Source organism: Bombus terrestris, chromosome 7, assembly GCF_910591885.1.
Source record: "Bombus terrestris chromosome 7, iyBomTerr1.2, whole genome shotgun sequence".
Taxonomy (NCBI): domain Eukaryota; kingdom Metazoa; phylum Arthropoda; class Insecta; order Hymenoptera; family Apidae; genus Bombus; species Bombus terrestris.
In genome coordinates this window covers 13,900,906-13,919,893 of record NC_063275.1, presented here as the reverse complement: position 1 = coordinate 13,919,893, position 18,988 = coordinate 13,900,906, and the positions used below count along the sequence as shown (strand labels likewise).

Here is an 18,988-nt window from a genome sequence, read left to right as displayed (position 1 = left end):
TTATCTAATTCATATTCTTTGAACAGCTATTCATTTATTTGTATTCAATTTATTACAAATTCTATTTTATCAATTACCAAGTATTTAAACTAAACTTTTATTAAAAAAAGCTACTTGTATTGCCATACAGGAATACGTATATAGTAAAAAAGATCATTAAAATAATATACCCATTATATTTTTTGTTTTTAGTATTTTTTATTTGTTTATTAATGCCAACTTAAGATGACACCTTCTTTTTGCTTTGATCGCACATAGTATTTCGAAGATGATATTCCTAGTTACGCAAAATTACTTTTGGATAAGAGTAATCTATTTCACCATACCATTTCGCTGCCTTACTTTCCAAGACGCAAATATCTTTCTAATCATGCATGATATCGCCTAAAGTCAGTTTATGTGACCATCATCGACTGACTAAGATAGATGTGTTCCCCTTCATTGCCCTAATTATAAACTCCAATCCATTTGGTAAATACAGAAAGTCGTTGTTTGCTCTTCTTCGAAGTATTATTAAACTATCGCACAGTTCATCAGCAATAGAAAAAGTTGGATGAGTAAAAGTTGGATTATTCGTATTTGGCAATTGTATTAATACGCGCTATATAGCTGTCTGGTTATGAAACTGTGTTAAGTGAATCTTTACCATAAATATATTTTTTATTCTTTGGAAAATTTTTCGACTATAACTGCATATAAAAAATACCTAACGTTTCTTGAATAGTTTCGTTTTCCTTCTCTTCCATTTTGGAATATGAAAAAAGCAAAATGTAGATAAAAATTAATAAGTGAAATTGTAAGCAATTAAAACTAGAATGGGTTTTTACAAAAATATTATACACACTATCAAGTATATATAGCTATAAGTATATTTTTTTCATTTTAATAGATATGACTTGCACAATTCGTAGAAAAATTGGTAAAATGTTTGCTTAGGCACTCCAATGTACAAATGGTACATTACATACGTAAAACGAAAATACATTACAACTGTGTTAATTATTAGGACTATTTGTGACATTCTAGATATATACTAATGTATAATGTAGGGAATGCTATTTACAACATGTTATTTTACATAACTATACAATATAACATTACATTTTGGGATGTAATTTAATGTTCTATGTTTAATCTTCGTAATAGATCGATGACTAGGATACAAGTACTTGTGCTCGCTTTTGATTTTAGGTTACTACAAACACGTGTTCTAATGTATGACATTACTGTGAAAAAATAGATAAACTACGTGAAATCTTTATTATAAAACCGCTGCCATTCGATTTTCTGTGCAACCGTTGTTTTGTAAGTTTTTGTTTTAGCCAAGAAAAGTAATTTCATTTTTCTTAAATCATCATGTAAGTAATTACGAAAAAAGATTAGAAAGTTTATGAAAGATATGGGTGAACCATTTCATACATAATGTACATATGCAGTATAAATTAACAAAAATTCGATGGGTTGCGCATAGAATAGCAGATCGGATTGGACTAGTTTACACTCAGATCGTTACCGATCATCGGTAACGTATCGAAAACAAAAAAAAAAAATCTTAATTACATAATACGACCACTAGAGGGCTACTAGATTGCATATGGCCGCCGGTTCCGTTTATGAAAACTCGAATCACAGACGATACGCGTTCGTATTTAAAAACGCGATTAACGTACTACAATATAAAACTATGTGTTTTCTTAGATATATACTCGTAGAAAAATGTGATCCAAAATTACATTTATCCACATTATCTGTTGTTTTAATGGAAATCCTAATTGCTATTCAACATTTTTCCGCTTTACTTTATACACTTCAATAATTAATTTTGCCAAATTTGAATTTGACCACCGCAATAAAAATATGTAGTTCAATATAAATGTCTAACATACATTTTAAACAAGGCGTTGTAAAGTTACAAGTTCTCGAAAAATGTAATTTCTTATATACAGATTGCTCGAACTAAAAATAGTTCTATTCTTTTTACTTATTTTTATACTATTTCACAATTATATGAATGTCTACATATAATTCGATTGGTATTCGTTGGTAATCTACACTTTAGTGTATTGTTAGTTTCAAGCCTCGAGGAATTTTTAGCTGCCTAGAAGAGCTTGGAAAATTTGATCAATGCAACTAATACTAAGATAGGTATGCATATAGGCACTGCAATTCACTTTAAATCAATAAATTACTTTTGTTTCTTAATACGCGTGATATGTCTTTAAAAAATTGTAACTACGTACGAATAGTATTTAAGGCACAACACTAGGAATTGATAATTCACAATTTTATCGTTAATATGACTATGTGCTAGATGGTCCCTAATTAGGAAGGTGCGTGGAATAATATTTATGATATAAGTAATCTCTATAATATTTCTTATCCTCGTTGAACTTATCTCAAAATTGACTCCATATACTTAACTATATAGAAATGGGTGCTCATTGCTCATAGAAAGATGTCAGTAAGTAAGATAATAGAATTTCAAACGTTTCCCATTAAAACTTAACGAACTTATCTTAATATTGATAGGAATGACACTAGTTGCTAATAAGTAATTACGTCTTTGTATCTCTATGAAGCGATTATTTAATCATTCATATTTTTTTATGTAGATTGTAGTTCTTTCGTGCTTATGATACACATTCAAACCCAGACTGAACGTTTCGTGAGTATAAAATAATCTTTGGTGTATCTATGTACGATAATATTGCTATCGTTATTCGCTAAAAATACTTGCCGTAGTTTTGCTCTAGCATTTTGGACGAATATTCTTCTTTTCTTCGACATGCGGTTATTCTATGCAATAGCTAAATTAAGTGTCATCGTTGTCGGCTGGGAAAATGCGGAAGACCTCGCAGGGTCGGAAAAATCGTAACTGTTAGAAGAGGTTTGACTGTCATTGTTGAAGCGATTAAGATGTTCCGGATTAGGGGATATAACGGAAGTTCTAATAACCATTCTGGACACACACTCTGGATTTTTGGTTGCGTTATCAGGTGCTTTCCTCTCTCGTTCTTCGCCTGGAGTTTTCTCTCTGTAGAAACGTTTTGATGGCGGAGGCGTCACTGATGCATCGGGAACTCTGGTGTGCCTAATGATCGCGGAAAACGCTGAAGATGAATTATTTTGATCGCGATTGAGACCCAGGCGAGGAACGATAACGCTGGTAGGGGATGCCGTGACGCACGACGTTGTTTGTAGTCTGTTCAAAGAAGATGCCAGCGGAGCACAGGATTTTGTTGACGACGATGTTGCTTTTTGATCGTTCCCATCGGCTTTATCCGCAGATGATCGATGATGCGCTCTCATACATGATGACTCTTCATGTTTGTAGAGATACGACTTCAGAGCAAATGCTTTACCGCAGCGTCCGCATACATATGGTTTGGTGTTCGAGTGCGTTTGTATGTGGGCGCGTAAGTTTGACTTGTCAGCAAACGCTTTATTGCAGATCGTACATTTGAATGGTTTCTCGCCTAGTATACAAAAGGGAAATGTCGTTGAATTACATGGTGGGCAGGTAATTATTATTTGATAAAAATCGACGTATTTATATATTTTATTGGTTACGTAATACATCATTCACTCCATCAGCGACGTATAAAATAATATCTTTGTATAAATTCTCACCTGTATGAGTACGTATGTGTCCCTGCAGGAGCCATGGCCTCGAGAAACACTTGCCGCAATAATGGCACTTGCACCCCTGGTTATGCGTTCTAACGTGCATACTGAACGCAGGCATACTGACATAGACTTTATCGCAGTGTGGACACCTTCTGGCTTTCTTGTCTCCAAGAGATCTATGTGTTTGTCGATGTCTGGCCAAATTAGACGATGTCGAGTACTTTTTTCCACAGTCAGGACATTCATGATCCTCATTGTCTTCGGATTTCGACGCCTCCGTTGAAGTTGAGGTTGTTCTTCGGTTTTGACAGATAGTCGAGGGTGTGGATTGAATTGATTCCAACTCAGCTTTATCGAGCGAATTCTCAGAGGCTTCGAGACTTTGACGTTCCTCTTGCAACTGATGAGAATGAGGTGAAACATGGATGCCTAAAACTGTGTTCCTCTTTGAACGATTCTGTAAAATCTCACGTTCGCACTCGATCCTCTCGAAGAAGAGTCTCGTTCTTTCACCAAGTGTCTGTTCATCTTCGAGGGTCTCTGGGTGATCTTGAAATTGCGATTCTTGCTGTTTTGCTCGTGGGGTCATTATTCTGCCGCATTTGTCCGAAAATTGAGCACATCTAGGCGAAGCTGGTTGCTGATAAATCACGTTGTTGGGATGAATTAACGTACCAGCGGCTGCGGCTAAGCTCACTTCTGCCAATTTTGTAAGATTGTACAATTCTTCGGGACAGTCTGACGATGTTTCGCTACCGCATTCGCTAGCGCCGTCAGAAGTTGGATGGTTTCCACTGTAATCGGCCAGTCTTACTCCTCTTTCAGGACTGAAATCTATGAAAGATCGAAAAAAATTAGATTTATCATTTATCATTATCCTTTATTCTTCTGCAAGGTATTCTTATTATTATGAATTTTACTTTTAACAGTATGATCATTTAGACAATATGAGACTTTACCGCTAGACTATCACGTTGGATAATAAAATTGAAGGAAGTTCAAAATGCCGCACGTGGAAACATTTATCATTGTTAGTGGAGATTTCTACGATTTCGGTGCGTGTTGGCGAATTTCCAACGGAAATCTCGTGATCAAACTAAAAGAACTTCCAATTGATAGTTTGATTTCGTTGTACGCGGCTGTTTTGAAATTAGTGACATTTTCGCGTCATTCTTGTGCAACGAGGAAATGCATCATGTTCTGGCGCTTCATTCTTTATAACTGGTTTTTAGGAAACGACGTTTCTGTATCATATATCAATCTCTTTGATGAAACTTGAAACAGGTGGTACCGCTCTGCGCATATTAACAGAAGCTTATAGAAAAATTTCGCTCAAAGAACAGAGGATTTCTTATTTCTGTAATTTCTTTTTATGAATTTAACTTACATTTTATGTATTTAAATCGTAAACCGTGCCGAACAAAGAGATCCATATTTATGACTTTGAATCCATGTATCAAGGCGCTTCGTGAAACACGAAGCACCTTCACGAGTATACCGCCTGCTCTGTTTTTGAAGAGAACAGAAATAGAGTAGCTATCTTTCTCTCTCTATCTTCTAACTTATTCTTCTCTCTCTATTTAATTCTTGTATTTTCTGCGTACCTCTATGTACACATACATATGCGTTTGTATGAAAGTTTTGGAGGGGTTGACGGCATCGCGACGGTATGCGTCGTGTTAGTTTCGTGACGCATCTAGCGTCTCCTATTCTTAAATCTGCATGATGTACCACCTTAATCACGAAGCAACGACCAGCAAATTCTCTTGGCTTGTGGTCAGAAACTTTGATTGACGAGATGGACGTAAGCAGCGCGAAAATTTTGCTTGCTCCGACTCAAGTGCCTACATTTACGTTTTTGAGGCGTTAACATTACCATTAATGGAACTTTCGCCTTAACCTTTGAACTTTCAACGTAACTCTTTCAACTTTCTCATAATTAAAAGCTTTTTGACGAATACATGAAACTGAACGCAAAACCGAATGCTAACGTAAAACTGCATGTAAAATCGAGCATAAAATCGAATTGATGAATAAGAAATAACAATCTTTGCAGGTTTTTCGACGAAGAGGACGCGTTAAGGTTTATTTTTAAAACGGAGATACAGCGCAGAAGATGAAAAAAAATTCCTGGCACGGGATAAGCAAGAAATATTCAAAGAGACAGTTACGAAAGCGGACGTACCTCTTCCGGATCCATCAAACTCTTCTTCGACTCCATTGTATCGTCGGTGGGTGATTAGAAATGCCCTCGGCATTTTCTTCTTTATTGTGATTTGCCTTCTTCTCTCTATTTGACTCTTGGAATCACACAAACCATACCTTAGATCTGTCTGATCTAACTTCACTGTCACACACGGTCACTAATTGCAAATGTTACTTTAAGTTGAAGAATACCGCGAAAGAACGTTGAACCCCCGGATTGAAGATGATGGCGCGCGGTTTTAAGTAATCTCTCGCGTATCTTGTACCTGTTGCTAAACACGGGGGTGCGTCCGCCTCGAGAATTTCGGGCGTAATAGTTGCTCCGGCTAAGATTCGGGACTACATATAGGAGCGCAGCCTCCCTCGCCCTCCGCCGTCTCTTCGTCATCGTCTTCTTCTTCTTCAGCTGCTGCGCACCGCGTTGCACGCGCTCAGAAGGGTGCCCGACTGGCTCGTGTGTCGCCGCTGCTTCTGTTTGAGTGGTGGCGAAGTGTGCGACCACTGTATGCACATCCGTGTCGCTTTTTCAATCGAGCGTGAACGGGGACAATGTTGTGCACGAGTACACGCGTAAAAGATTGAATACTAAAAGTTCTTTAGATTGAAACTAATGACGATTTTTGCCTATTATCATTTTTTTATTTGCACTCGCTTAAGTACTCATTTAAGTACCGACTAGAAGTTTCTTCTCTTATTTGTTAGAAATTGCGTTATGTTTGTTAAAAAGCTGTAATGTTTACCTTATTGAAATTTTATGTAATTCATTGGGGAAAATACTCTTGAAAATTCAAATACTTTCTTTACATAATATTTTATCAAAATTTAATACTGGCTGAATTTAAAACTATTATTATGAGAAAAGAGAAAACAAAATAGGTCTCTTAATTTAAGATTTTTTCATTCAAGCTTCGAAAACAATTTTCGTTTTAATAAGTCGCCGAAATGTTATCGATTGTAAACATCGTTTTGTGTGTTATTTGAATCCTTACAAGTTCGTTTTAATATTTGATAGGTAGTTAAAGCTTTCAGTTTGAAGTAATTCTGTATTTTTGGATTTGATTTGGAAATATAAGACGTATTAAATGGTTTCAAGGTAGAAAATTATACCGAGCTTTTTTCAGCTGAATTGTTGCGCGTTCGTAAGGAAGCGTAACGAAGATTTATTTTTTCTTTGACGTGGGTCGAAATACGTGGGGGAAGGTAGGTTGGAGGCCTACGTATTCGTTTATCTGTAGGAAATGTCGACCTGTAGCTCATGTGCGGTCACTGAACACTTTGTTCTAATGTAATATTGATGAACCAGTAAGAATCGAACAAAGTGTTCTTATTACTGCATTCGCTTTAAGAAACATGATGAGTTATGAAACTGCTTCCGGATGGACATGAACAGGTGTAAACATATAAAGTGCATTAGAGGATTTAGAGTGCGTTAAATTCGATATGAACCGAGGTGTTAAGAGGCGCTGTCACGAAAAAGATTTACATCCAATTTCAATTAACAACACGGACGAAGCATCGTTTTAATGTGAAATAATTTTCAAGTCGTCAAATAAAATTGTATCTGCATTGAAGTGTTGATATTTAAGATTTAAAGGCACGAATCCAGAGAATCGGTAAAAACAAATGAAACAAACGAAAGAAAGCATATTATTGAAACGATATTTACCAGTTGGCAAATGAAGGGATAGCATTCTATTTTTGTGCGAAGCCACCGTTGGTAGACAGATTTTGTGGGATCCGTGGCACGCGTCCGATGTTCATTAACTGCCACTGAACCGAGAAAAGAAGAAAGGGAAGGGAAAGGAACGTGTGTCGTTTAGTATGCGGCATCTTTTGACCGTCATGACGGAGAAACGGAAAAAGCGCGAAGATGGCAGACGCGATTCATCGGGACACACAGTCTTTTTGCTTACGAGATGAGTGAAATTTCCTCGAACTCGATGCTACAAGTATTTTGAGAGAACGATGGAAACCACACTAAGAATATTATAAACTTTCGCTGCAAATGACGAGAAATCAGCTACAATTCTTAAACATCTCTTGCATCGTAACCTTCCACGCTTTTTCCATGGAATTTTTTAAAAATAAACATTATATTTTCATGGGAAGCGACTATCATACTTTAAGATACTCTGCAATGTTTTATTAATAACAAGTCGTTATTAATAAAATGGCACTTCTATTTCAGTCACACTTTATCGATTATATGTTCTGCACGATCGTATAATAATATCACAGACGATTTTGCTGAAAAGGGCTTTATTAATTACCTCGTTTCCTATCGATGTAACTGAACAATGAACCACGACGAAGGATTGTTGCACGCTTTCAGGTATCGAAGCATACGCGATAAATTTTAACGTGATTCGTAGAGCGTTTAAAAAGGAGAAAAATGGAAAGGAAAGCGAGATTTTCTAAGTGTGAGTGGCGTCGTTCGTGCAAATAGAGACTATGCAGCGAGAGACTATGCAAGCAGCGGGCTTTTTGGTCGGCGATTGAATGAATGCCACGCGAGTTAGTCAGCGTCGCGGTGCTAAATTCGGCGGACGCCTGGCGTCGCTCCAGAAGAACCACCCAGCGCACCAACCTGCTTCTATCCTGTAGCCACCAATGAAACTGCGAGAGCCGACGTCGTTTTCTTATTTGCTTGCCACCTTCTTTCGTCCCGCGTCGATGTTTCACGATGCTTCTCTTCTATTCGTCGCGAAAATACGATGCCAAGTGTAAGCTGCATTTATCGACACTCGTAAATCTCGAGGCAACAGAATAATGGTTCAGATTTAAGTATCGTAGACTAACGTTGTATTGGAGAAGGAATTGATGGACATTAAGAAACAAGATATTATATAGTTGTATGTATAGATAATATCGTTTTCATGTTTCTCTTTCTAATTTACATACTTCGTTCATTTTTTCAGATCGAATAAATCTCGACATCCTAATCGTCTTTGAAATGATTCAAAGAACAGGTGTCTCGACAACTCTATTGCAATCATGGTACTATCGACGGCGGACCTAAAAATAAAGTCACGAGTATCGAGCACCTCAACTGACGCAACTCGCAGAAGCTTTTCTCAGCGATGGATTGTCCACCCGAACTTCTACATGTCATCAAATATACGTAAGATGTAACTTACCTCGTGGTTTCTATGTTAATAAACTAGCGGACGGGGCGCATCTACAGGTGCCTGAACGCGTTTCCGATGGAATGTGTCGCGTAAAACGCGCACTTGGAGAAGCTCCAGGTGCGGAGGAGGAAGTACGTGTAAATTGTGATGAAGTAAAAAGAGAAGTTGGATGGATCTAGCGGCAAAGCCACGTGCGTTGCTATTTTTCACAGAAATGAGACAGAAGCTGACTATACGTTTTTAGATTTATCTATACTATATATAAGTGTATATTACACATCACATACTATCGAATGAATGAAATATTGTCATATATCTTTTTCAGTTTAGACAATCGAATTAGCAAGAAATTAAAATTACAGAGTGCTTGTATTTCAGAAGATACGGATAAACACTATCCCTAATGGTTATCCAGACCAGAACGAAAGGGAAAAAGTTCCTCGGAAATTGAGGAAGGGGATGTTTTTTTGTTCGATAAGGAAAACAGCGTCATTAAGTGCAATCCTATTCCGTTTCGATCGTTCGGTAAAAAAATAAATGTTTCGGCGAGTGTGTCAAGTATCGTCTCGAAAAGTATCCGGAAACGCCTGGTTCTTCTTATAAATCAGCGTCGGTACACTCCCTCTTTCCACGACCATGTCATTTAGCGAGAAGTTTTCTGCTGGAAAAAAAGGGAAAAGCACGCGATCGCTATTTAAAAGGCTCGTAGGTGGGTGGCTTTTTAACCGAAGTATATACCGACGTAGGGAGAGGGCTTCGACTTCGCTCTTCGGCCTCAGTATGGGGTTGCCGTGCTATTTTCAGGCCGGTGGCTCGATGCAGCTGTCGTGTTCTTCGGGTAAACCACCTCTCTTCTATTCCACGGTCACTCGCGGGACAAGGTAGAACATACAGATTGAAATTCTAAATTCACGATTCGAGAATTCGTAAAGGATGACGCATCTTCGCTAATTCTGACCAAAATTAGACGATCGCGATAAAAGAAACATAGTACTACCGGAAGCTCGTTTTATCGTTTTACCCTTTCTCGAAATTGATATCCTTCTCATGTTATTTTCGTTTATCTAACCATATTCCTTTGTTATTCTCTTTTCTCGGTGCTTCTAGAACCTTCCATTCTTTACGATTAAAGTTGTTCTTTCTACTGTAGAATTGAAACGATAATTGATAAAACGCACTAAGGCTGAATGTATTAATAAAAAAATATTTTATTTGTCAATGTAAGAACTACGCGAAGTTATACTTTTGTACGGAATAGTAAAAAGCACCAGGAGGTAGAAAGATAGAAACTATGAGAACTATTTAATTGATTGCCTCCAGCAAATGTACGGGGAGAAGTGCGTGCTGAAGAATAGAAGACGTGGATGAAGAAGATGACAAGATTCGAAGATCTTGGCAACGAGCCAGACGAGATTTTCAGTCGTCTACGTGTACTTCCAACTTTCATCTGTCTCCTCTTCTAGCCACCGTACACGTCCTCTAGGACCTAGGGTGCAATGACACCGGGTTTTAGATGACAATTTTCTATTTTCAGTACATGAGTCATTGTATGCACATACCTGTTCTATGTAAAGTTGTTAGTTTTCTATGAATTCTTAAAATTCCAGGAAAGTGACTTTACAATATAAGAATCTAAATTATTAATTTAGTAAACTTGCGTGAAATACTATAATCAAATACAAGTTTATGAATCTCGAAGTATAATAAGGTGAAGACAAGAAAGAAAGAAGAAAGGAGTATTAGAAGGTTAAAAAATATCAACCGGAACGGCCCTTAATTTAGTTTCGGGTGCAAGAGGTTAACACAGGGTGGGGATGTCCGTGGAAGTGCTCCTACAAGGGGAGAATGCCGTCATACGAAGCACGTTGGTTCATGTTTGGAGGAATGTCTTTGGGTATAAAGGGAGACAGTTCCTTCCGGAGACGGCGAACAGCCGCCTGTTTCACCCTTCTCGCCCCTCAGATTTGTTCCCTTTCTTTATATCGTTTTTCTTGCGATTCGTCGCCACTTACTATCTATTAAGATCAATGAATAGATATTTTTACACAAAGCTTTTTTACACAAAGAAAGTCTTATAAATTTTATCAAAATTATCTGAAAATCAATTTATATGCGAATATATAATATATTATATTTTTATTATGTATATACACCAGAAAATAAAGAATAATTTAATGATCAATTTCAGGAAAGCATGCAGAATAATGAAATTTATAAAGAGGACGGAAGTATAGTAATTCGTAGATTAATTGCATGCTGATCAGACTGTAGAACTAAATGGCTTCGCAGGTGGCAAGCAGGCATGCGAATCTAAAAAGGGTCACACACACGAGCACGTGCTCGCATTTTGCACAACCTTTTCAAAGACGGAGGCGATCAGCTGGCGGTATTCTCTATTCCTTTTCCCCTCTTATCTCCTTCAACGACGAGAAAAAAGAATTAAAAAGGATAAAAATGAGTATACACCCCCTTCGTCCGCACCCGCATCCTGTGCCAGAGCATAGTGCTGCTTTCGTAAAAACCGGCCTGTCGGTTTCCATTCAAAATGCGCGAGTCACGAGGGCTCATTCACAAATTTCACGACGAAATTCTACACTCGGCCGGACCGTCTGCGATCTTGATCGAGACAACAGAGACAAACACATAAGAGTGAGAGCGATCGGGATATCCTTTTTCTTGAAACCTCTTGTTGCTGGATTTATATTCACGTAAGCTTTTTTTGCAACAAAAGAACCAACGATGGTTCATAATGACGTACACGATGCATTTAAATTCGTCGCAACCGGTATAAGCACAGGAATTTATCGAGCAGTCAGCTGATTTTACGTATCTACATATACTGACGTATAAGATCTTTAAATGATCATAAAAATAAGGGCACCCGAAATTCTATTGAAAAAAGTAATCAAGATATGAGGTTTTACAAAAAGACTTACAAAAGACGAATGCATGAACATTAGTACAAATGATATTAGATAGAAAATTCTGTTCATTGATCTACGTTGACTGAAATACACTTAATGATCATGGAGATTATTGCCCGTTTGAGATCTGGAGAATGTTGATGACTTCCGTCTCCCGCAACAAGCATCGGAAGCGCTAGGATGTAAAAGAAAGAAGGATGAACCGTTAACGCGACGCACGGGTGCCGTTCGATGATTATTCGACCGAGTGTCTGTTTTCTGATGGGATATATCTCCTGTTGCAGTAGGTGGTTCCTTCTATCGCTTCGCGTACGGACCACGTGCCACGCTGATCCTCCCTCGTTGATTCTCTTTCTTCCATTGCCGTCGTCCAGACGGCTTTAAGGAGAGATGAAAAAAATGAAGGGGACGGAAAAAGAGGAAGTGGACTAGACGATGAGGGGGCTGAGGTCGTAGTCCTGAACAGTTTGCTGGTGGATTCATGGAATTCATTCCTCTACGCACTTTTAATCGGTATTGTAAAAAAGAGTTACTTAATAAATTGATAAAGTTACGTATAATATACTACATATTTACTGTGAAAAGATTAATATGCTAATTAAAGAAGAAAAGATTAGAGGAATAAATGAAAGAGTAGAAAATAATTGGGATTGATACCTGTGTTAATCGTTCATATTATACTGAGATTATGAAAACTTGGATACGTTTAAAGATCTAGTGATTATATTGTCCCCACTCAAACGTTCGTCCATGGAAAAGTTGTAAGAGGGGTTAAAGGGCAGGAGGGTCGCAGACACCGAGTCACCAGCGGCAACGGGCACGCGACCGACACGCGCCCTTCTTCTGTCTCTCTCCTTCCTATCTTCCCCTTCTTTTACGCTTCTTTTTCCACCGCAGCTTCCCTTTACACGCACATGCATTCATCTCTTACACATGATCATCTTGAGTTTACGCGTGCGTATGAGATGAAAGGCTGGTGTTTTGTCACATAATTTGAGATAGCGTAATTTGTAAATTAGTCGAGAAATGTTTACCAGTATTACTATGCGAGGTAACACAGATATTATGGAGTTCTTGACACTGACGCTAATGATAATTATTTAAATATCATTTAATGTACAAATAAATAGTGTTTTATAAGTTAATTTAATTAATTCATAAAGTTAAATTTATGGTTTATAAAAAGGCATTTAAGTAAAGTATGGAGAATTTTAGAGGCCAATTCATGCGCCGGGTTGTTTCTGGTCTCATAAAAAATATTTCAAGTGACCTTTTGCGTCTGCTCGGTACACGTATACGTGTAGGTAGCTCATTCAGATTTCCTCTTTCTAGTGGCTCATTGAAGAATCCAGGCGCAAGAAGATGCTCGTTGCACATTATCTCAATCCTTTAAACAGTTTCCGTAGCGATTAATGAATGACATGGGAAGAACTAGTAACCGTTTTACTACACGGAAACCACCGGAAAGAGAGACTTGTAATTTTCGTTTAATAACGAGGCGGGAAACATTTTTCGAATCGCATTGCATTGGCGTTGTCTGAAAACATTATACTGTATGAAAATTCTACGAAGAATGATTAAGGTCGATGAAGACGAAAATGCGATCTGTTGTCGTAACGAGGGAAATCGGACATCTCTAAGTATAGCTCGTATTTGCATGCAGATCAGGGACGGATCGTACTGGGTTGCCAAGCTGCTACAACGTGCAAAGTCCACAAGGTTTGTAGTACAAAATTTTTAGTCTATTTTTTCATGTTATGAAACGTTTTTATAAATAAGAAACATCATCGTTATCGTGTTACGATACATTCATTCGGTCTTAAAATCTGTACATAAATTTTATTTTCAGGATATTATATTTTTATATTTTTTATTCTTACACATGTATAGAAAAATTTCATTCATGACGTTTCAGCAATCATTTGTATCTACTTCGATGACGATTACGAACTTGGCAATGCTCGGAAAGAAGCGCCATTGTTGCACAATCAAATTCCTTCTTTCGGCTTTGGGATACTGATTTCAAAATTTCTCATTGAGAAGTTTCTGTTATTGTTACGAGAGTTTATAATACTTTATATGAGGTGTTTTCTAGGATCAGTTATCATTATCGATCAGTGATCTTAAAGGACTACGTAGGATTTGCCAACGAGGAAAGCGAGAGCCTCGTGCCAAGAGCATTTAATGACACTTTATGAAAGACACTGCGTGAAGCTAAGAGAGATGGTTTTTGTCTTGTTTGTAAACATACAACAATGTATAATAGGAGAAAAGATACACTACCAATATAGTAGTACACGAAAGACAAACTAATCAAAACGATAAATATTGTTAACTAGATGCAAAGAATAATCAAAGAAGCATGTAAATAAAATTAAATAATAATACAAGAAGATAAATTAGATGTATCTAATGACGTTTTAGATGAGCATGAATTCACGAACTTAAAACCATGACCATTTTGCAAACTCCTGGCCGACCACCAACGATTAACCATTTATAATTACGAGGATACTACATTTTGGCACGTGACACAGCATTTATAGATCGCGTCTCGATTTAATCGTCGTCGTTTCAATTATTTTTCTGGCTACCTGTCATCAGAAGCGTGGATCCGTGGATCCAGTCGATGCCAATGATCGAAAAATAGATCCGAGCGCAACCTGTTCGAAATAGCTGGCGTGAAACCTGTAACGTAGCTGCGTGTGTGCCGTTAATGTCAGCACGTTGATCGGTATTGGAATACCGACATCATGGTCGGCATTCAAATGCAAAACACGACACAAGTCAAGTGATTGCTGGCTTTGGCGATCAACGTGTATATTGTTTCAGACAATATCTATCCATAGGTTGATCGACCTTTGAATGGTAAGATTCTATATCCTATGATCAATGGTATTTCTTCAATTCCATTTTCAACCCTTCGAGAGAAATAGACTTTGTTAATTGTAGAACCTTCAATAACGTTTGCAACCCAGGTGGTAGGTTTCTGCGATTCGCGGGGCAAATGGAGATCATGCTCGAAGGTGTCTAAGCTAAAGGGAAGGAAATCTAATTATAGAAGTCGTTGTACCGCGTGCTGAAAGTGGTGGAGGGTGTGAGTACGGGTGCACGAATGAGAATCGGTTGCATTGGGCGGCTATAAAATGCAGGCTGCATCCGCTCGCCGCAGATGTACTTGGAATGGAGTTCCAGTACTACGACGAAACCAAAAGAATCTCTCGTTTCGAAGTTCTATGCCCTTCCAGATATTGAGGACAATGAACTTGAAGTGTACGCGATAGAAACAGATTCCATGGATTCTTGTTTGACGGAAGATCGATCGCGAAAGGAATGCGAGGTGCTCCATTACTCTAAACTAAACTGAATTTGACCACTTCCAGACATCTGGATACACTTTCACTACCATCGTTCTTGCTATAATGTAGATGAATGTCAAAATGTTTACCGTTTCTTCATTGTTAAACATTTAGACTTAAAAGCTACAAACAAGCATTTCAGAAAATTAACAGTAGTGAAACTAACCACCCCTACAATATTTATAACAGTTCTGGCTGGAATCTCATTTGGATGATTGTCTTATCACGAGTAGAGCAAGTTCATTATATAGTATTCATTCATGCAGGAGCCATGTGGTTCCTTAATCCACCCTATGATATTTCCTGTCTGAGTGATAAAAGGGATCAAACATTTACTACTAAAACTTTACAAAGCAACAAATATTGCTCACTAATAGATAATTCTTGCCTTTTAAAAAATACTAAGCTCATTTTTAATTTTATGAATAATCATAATTTCATACGCGTCAACTATTTCTTACGGGCGATACGTTTATCGTCAATCTTACCCGTACAAATGATTGGTCACCCAACTGCACCAGCTGTGACATTTCGCACACGATCGACTCCTGCCGCTTGGACCGTGATTATTATTGTTTCCTTCACCTTTTTTTCTTTCTCTGAAAGTAGCGGCGCGTGTGTCCGTGACGTGGCCATGTAAGGGCTAGGCGGGGGTGCTGGTCGCTAATTTTAGTTCGTCTCCAGGGTTCCTGGAGTCGTCGGCGAATCGGCAGCTGGTGATTCAAGACGTAGCCTTGCACGTGGGTACGTGTCTCACCGTTCACGCACGACGGACATCCCCCTTCTTGTTTCTCCTCTCTTCGAAGGAGGTCGACGTGTCCACTCGTTTCGTTCCAGATGTGTGCTACGTTCAAAGTCACGCGATATATTAGACATATTGCTGTGTATTAAGACGAACGATTTCGAGGTCATTTTAGTTGTTCGACTTGATTAGATTGGAAAAAATTAATATCTTAGTACTTAATCGAAACGAATCTTTTAAGGTAAAATCTTTTGATTTTGTTTATTAAAGATTATGTGAGAGAATATATATATTTTTCGTTGTATTTAATTACTCAAAGGTATTCTTTAATTTTGATTGAGATTGCTATCTGGCCTCTTCAACCCTTGAAATCAAAAGGCAGAGAAGAAAGAGAAAGGGAGAAGGAAGAGGAAGGGACGCGTGTGTCTCTTTGAGAAGGAGCTAAAGGGGAAACGGAGGAGAGGTAAACGAGATCTGGCGGCGGCTGGTGCAGCGGATGTTTGAAGCTGCTGAAAGTGAGGCGGTGCGGTGGTTCCTTTCGCCTTCTTTCTCTGTCTTTCCTGTTGCGTTTCCTTCATCAGTTAGCCACGATCACGGTAAAACACGGTTCGCGGAGGAAGCACCTCGGCGGATGTGATGTTTAGGACATGGACCGGACAAAAAACTCTTTCCGTATAAATAGGCAACAGTGGTTGGTCCCGGTATTGCCGTTTAACTTTTGACCCACATATTTTCATTGATTATTTATGAAAGCACGTATTTCTTTTTTCTTTATAGTAACCTTGCGTGGCTTTGGTATAGAAAGTAAAATTACGTGTATTAATTAAAAATTAATATTCGATTAATACTAATACATTAGTAGTAAATTAGGTCTTATGTTTTAGTTGTCACGGTTGACAAGAGGATAATGATTCTAATGAAGTTGTAAATGCGTTTGTAACATGATCACTGTAAAGAACTGCAACACTTGTTGGCCTGTTTCCACTTGGGTTTCGGAAGTCAAATCTTTTTTGACCTGCAACCTGCTGGGTCAAAAGAACGCGATCCTCTTCACAACTGCGCCGATTCATGTTACAGTAACAGAAGGAAACGGAAGGAAAATGATGAAGCTATTAACACACTAACCTACTTGTGTTAATAACCCGTTTACTCTCTTAACACGCGTCCATTATAGTATATACTATACAGAAATCATTATTGTTAGATACGAAAGAAATATAGTATAATATAAATACGACAAAGCATAAATGTTTTTAAAGTGCGTACACTGCTAAACATTACTACGCACTTAATTTAGTGAGACTAAAGGGGTACACGACGCGTGGATCGAGTCAGATATGCTCGACACGTGGTTGTCGATATTCCAGGCTCCTGCCGAGAAACACAGACCTCCCAGTGTCATCCGACCACCATGTGCACGCGAGCTCGGTGAAGTCCCTCTCAGGTTTTGAAATTGTCTTCTATTTGTCGTGGTATCGCCGAAACCGAATGGCATGTAAAAAGCAGAGAAAGAGAGAGAGAGAGAGAGAGAGAGAAACCATCCGAAAGACCAACGCACGGTTTACACCTCCTCGGTGTGCTCGATGAAAATTTAAATAGATCCTTTCGAAGCGACAAGTGCTCTGCATATACTCTGTGGGAGAGTGTTTGGAATTACTGTTTTTTTTATGAAATAGATAATATTACAACAAAATTGAGAACGACCGATAATACGACCGATAATAACGACCGATAATATTACAACAAAATTGAGAACGACTATTTGAGAATTGGTAAGAATGAATCACAGTTGCTGTCTTAGAAATATTATATTTTACTAAGATCAATGTTGATCAGTAATTGTAAGCGGTGTAAGTGAAACTGAAAGCAACGGCCGAGGTAGTTGTATTTTCCCTTGCAGTTGTCACCTGCTCTTGCTGCTTGACCAATTGAAATAAACCTACGTCTGCCACTCAACCAGAGTGCAGCAGGCCTGTGCCCATTTTCGAGGAATACGACACCCTTACTTTTACGATACTTTGCATATGCCTCTTAAACTCGTTATTGTTTACCCTTGCTAAAAGTTTTACGTGTTCAAATGTAAATTAAACTGCAATTGCAGAGTGTATTTCAACTGAAATCAATTGAACTTTAAGAATAACAATAGATATCGTATAGCAAAAAGTAATTTATATTTATGTATAATATTAAAAATTGAATGTTTTAAACATCATTGTTTTCATATCCAAAATATCATAAAGCCATTTAGGTCTGAAAATCATATTCAAAGTATGTGTAAACTGATGTCCTTCGAAAATGTAGGAAACCTAGAAATAAATAAATGTATGGTATTAAATTTATTCGATTATTATTCGTAGTAAAGGTAACTCACATCGAGGGGGAAATGAGGAGGATAAGTGTGATTCGAAGCGATGTGGAAGAATACACTGACTGTGACTTGAGGTTCGGGATACGCCGGAGTGGGTACACTCCAAAGAACTTGGTATGTATAAATTTCAATATTATATTTATATTGAAGGCCCATGAAGTTTACATGGAACATCCAATCCTTCAAAGCCTACAGGAACACTGTATAAAAATATTCGTCTAAAGATTTATTGTAAATAAAAATCTTTATATATCGAAGTCTTACTGATAATGCATTCCACGATTTCATTTCATTTGTCACAGTTTCTAATCCATTTCGTGCGGTCAAACTGCCACACGTAGGCCATTCATTACCGAAATAGCCTAATTTCCGTGTAGTTATACCAGTCACGTTGTCAAAAGTAAGTTCACCCTGTTAAATTCTGTATTTGAAAATTTCAACATTATAAAATTAGGAAAGAATTTTTTACAAACCAAGTTATTGATTATCTTGAATGCATTTAACGTTGCCTGATCAACGAATCTTTTAATAAAATCTGTTGTAGTACGATAGCATTGATACAAGTGACCGTCAGCTTCAGGCGTGATATTATATGCTGAGTGTTTATGTAAAAGCATATTTACAGGATGTGAAAA

The 18,988-nt window shown here is 37.8% G+C and overlaps 1 protein-coding gene and 1 long non-coding RNA gene across 5 annotated transcripts; one reads left to right on the top strand and one right to left on the bottom strand.

The window, feature by feature from the left end:
* Window positions 1-846: 846 nt before the first annotated feature.
* LOC100643485 (zinc finger protein 668) lies at window positions 847-7,585 on the bottom strand. 2 transcript variants are annotated; one of them, XM_020863851.2, is made up of 4 exons: window positions 7,499-7,585; window positions 5,813-6,333; window positions 3,631-4,461; window positions 847-3,476 (listed from the first exon to the last, which is right to left on the bottom strand). In XM_020863851.2, the coding sequence occupies exons 2-4, from the start codon at window positions 5,883-5,885 to the stop codon at window positions 2,797-2,799; spliced, it is 1,584 nt and encodes a 527-aa protein (XP_020719510.1). In that variant the 5' UTR covers window positions 5,886-6,333; window positions 7,499-7,585; the 3' UTR covers window positions 847-2,796. The 2 variants fall into 2 exon arrangements, with proteins under 2 accessions (XP_020719510.1, XP_003396632.1); XM_003396584.4 differs by lacking the exon at window positions 7,499-7,585 and having other exon boundaries at window positions 5,813-6,726.
* On the top strand, window positions 4,997-18,824 carry LOC110119428. 3 transcript variants are annotated; one of them, XR_007224571.1, is made up of 7 exons: window positions 4,997-5,542; window positions 5,684-5,858; window positions 8,751-8,953; window positions 9,017-12,397; window positions 13,217-13,603; window positions 13,800-14,752; window positions 14,863-18,824. It is a non-coding gene; the product is annotated as an uncharacterized LOC110119428 (long non-coding RNA). The 3 variants fall into 3 exon arrangements; XR_007224570.1 differs by having other exon boundaries at window positions 4,997-5,858; XR_002307897.2 differs by lacking the exons at window positions 4,997-5,542; window positions 5,684-5,858 and adding an exon at window positions 8,547-8,684.
* The last annotated feature ends 164 nt before the right edge of the window (window positions 18,825-18,988 follow it).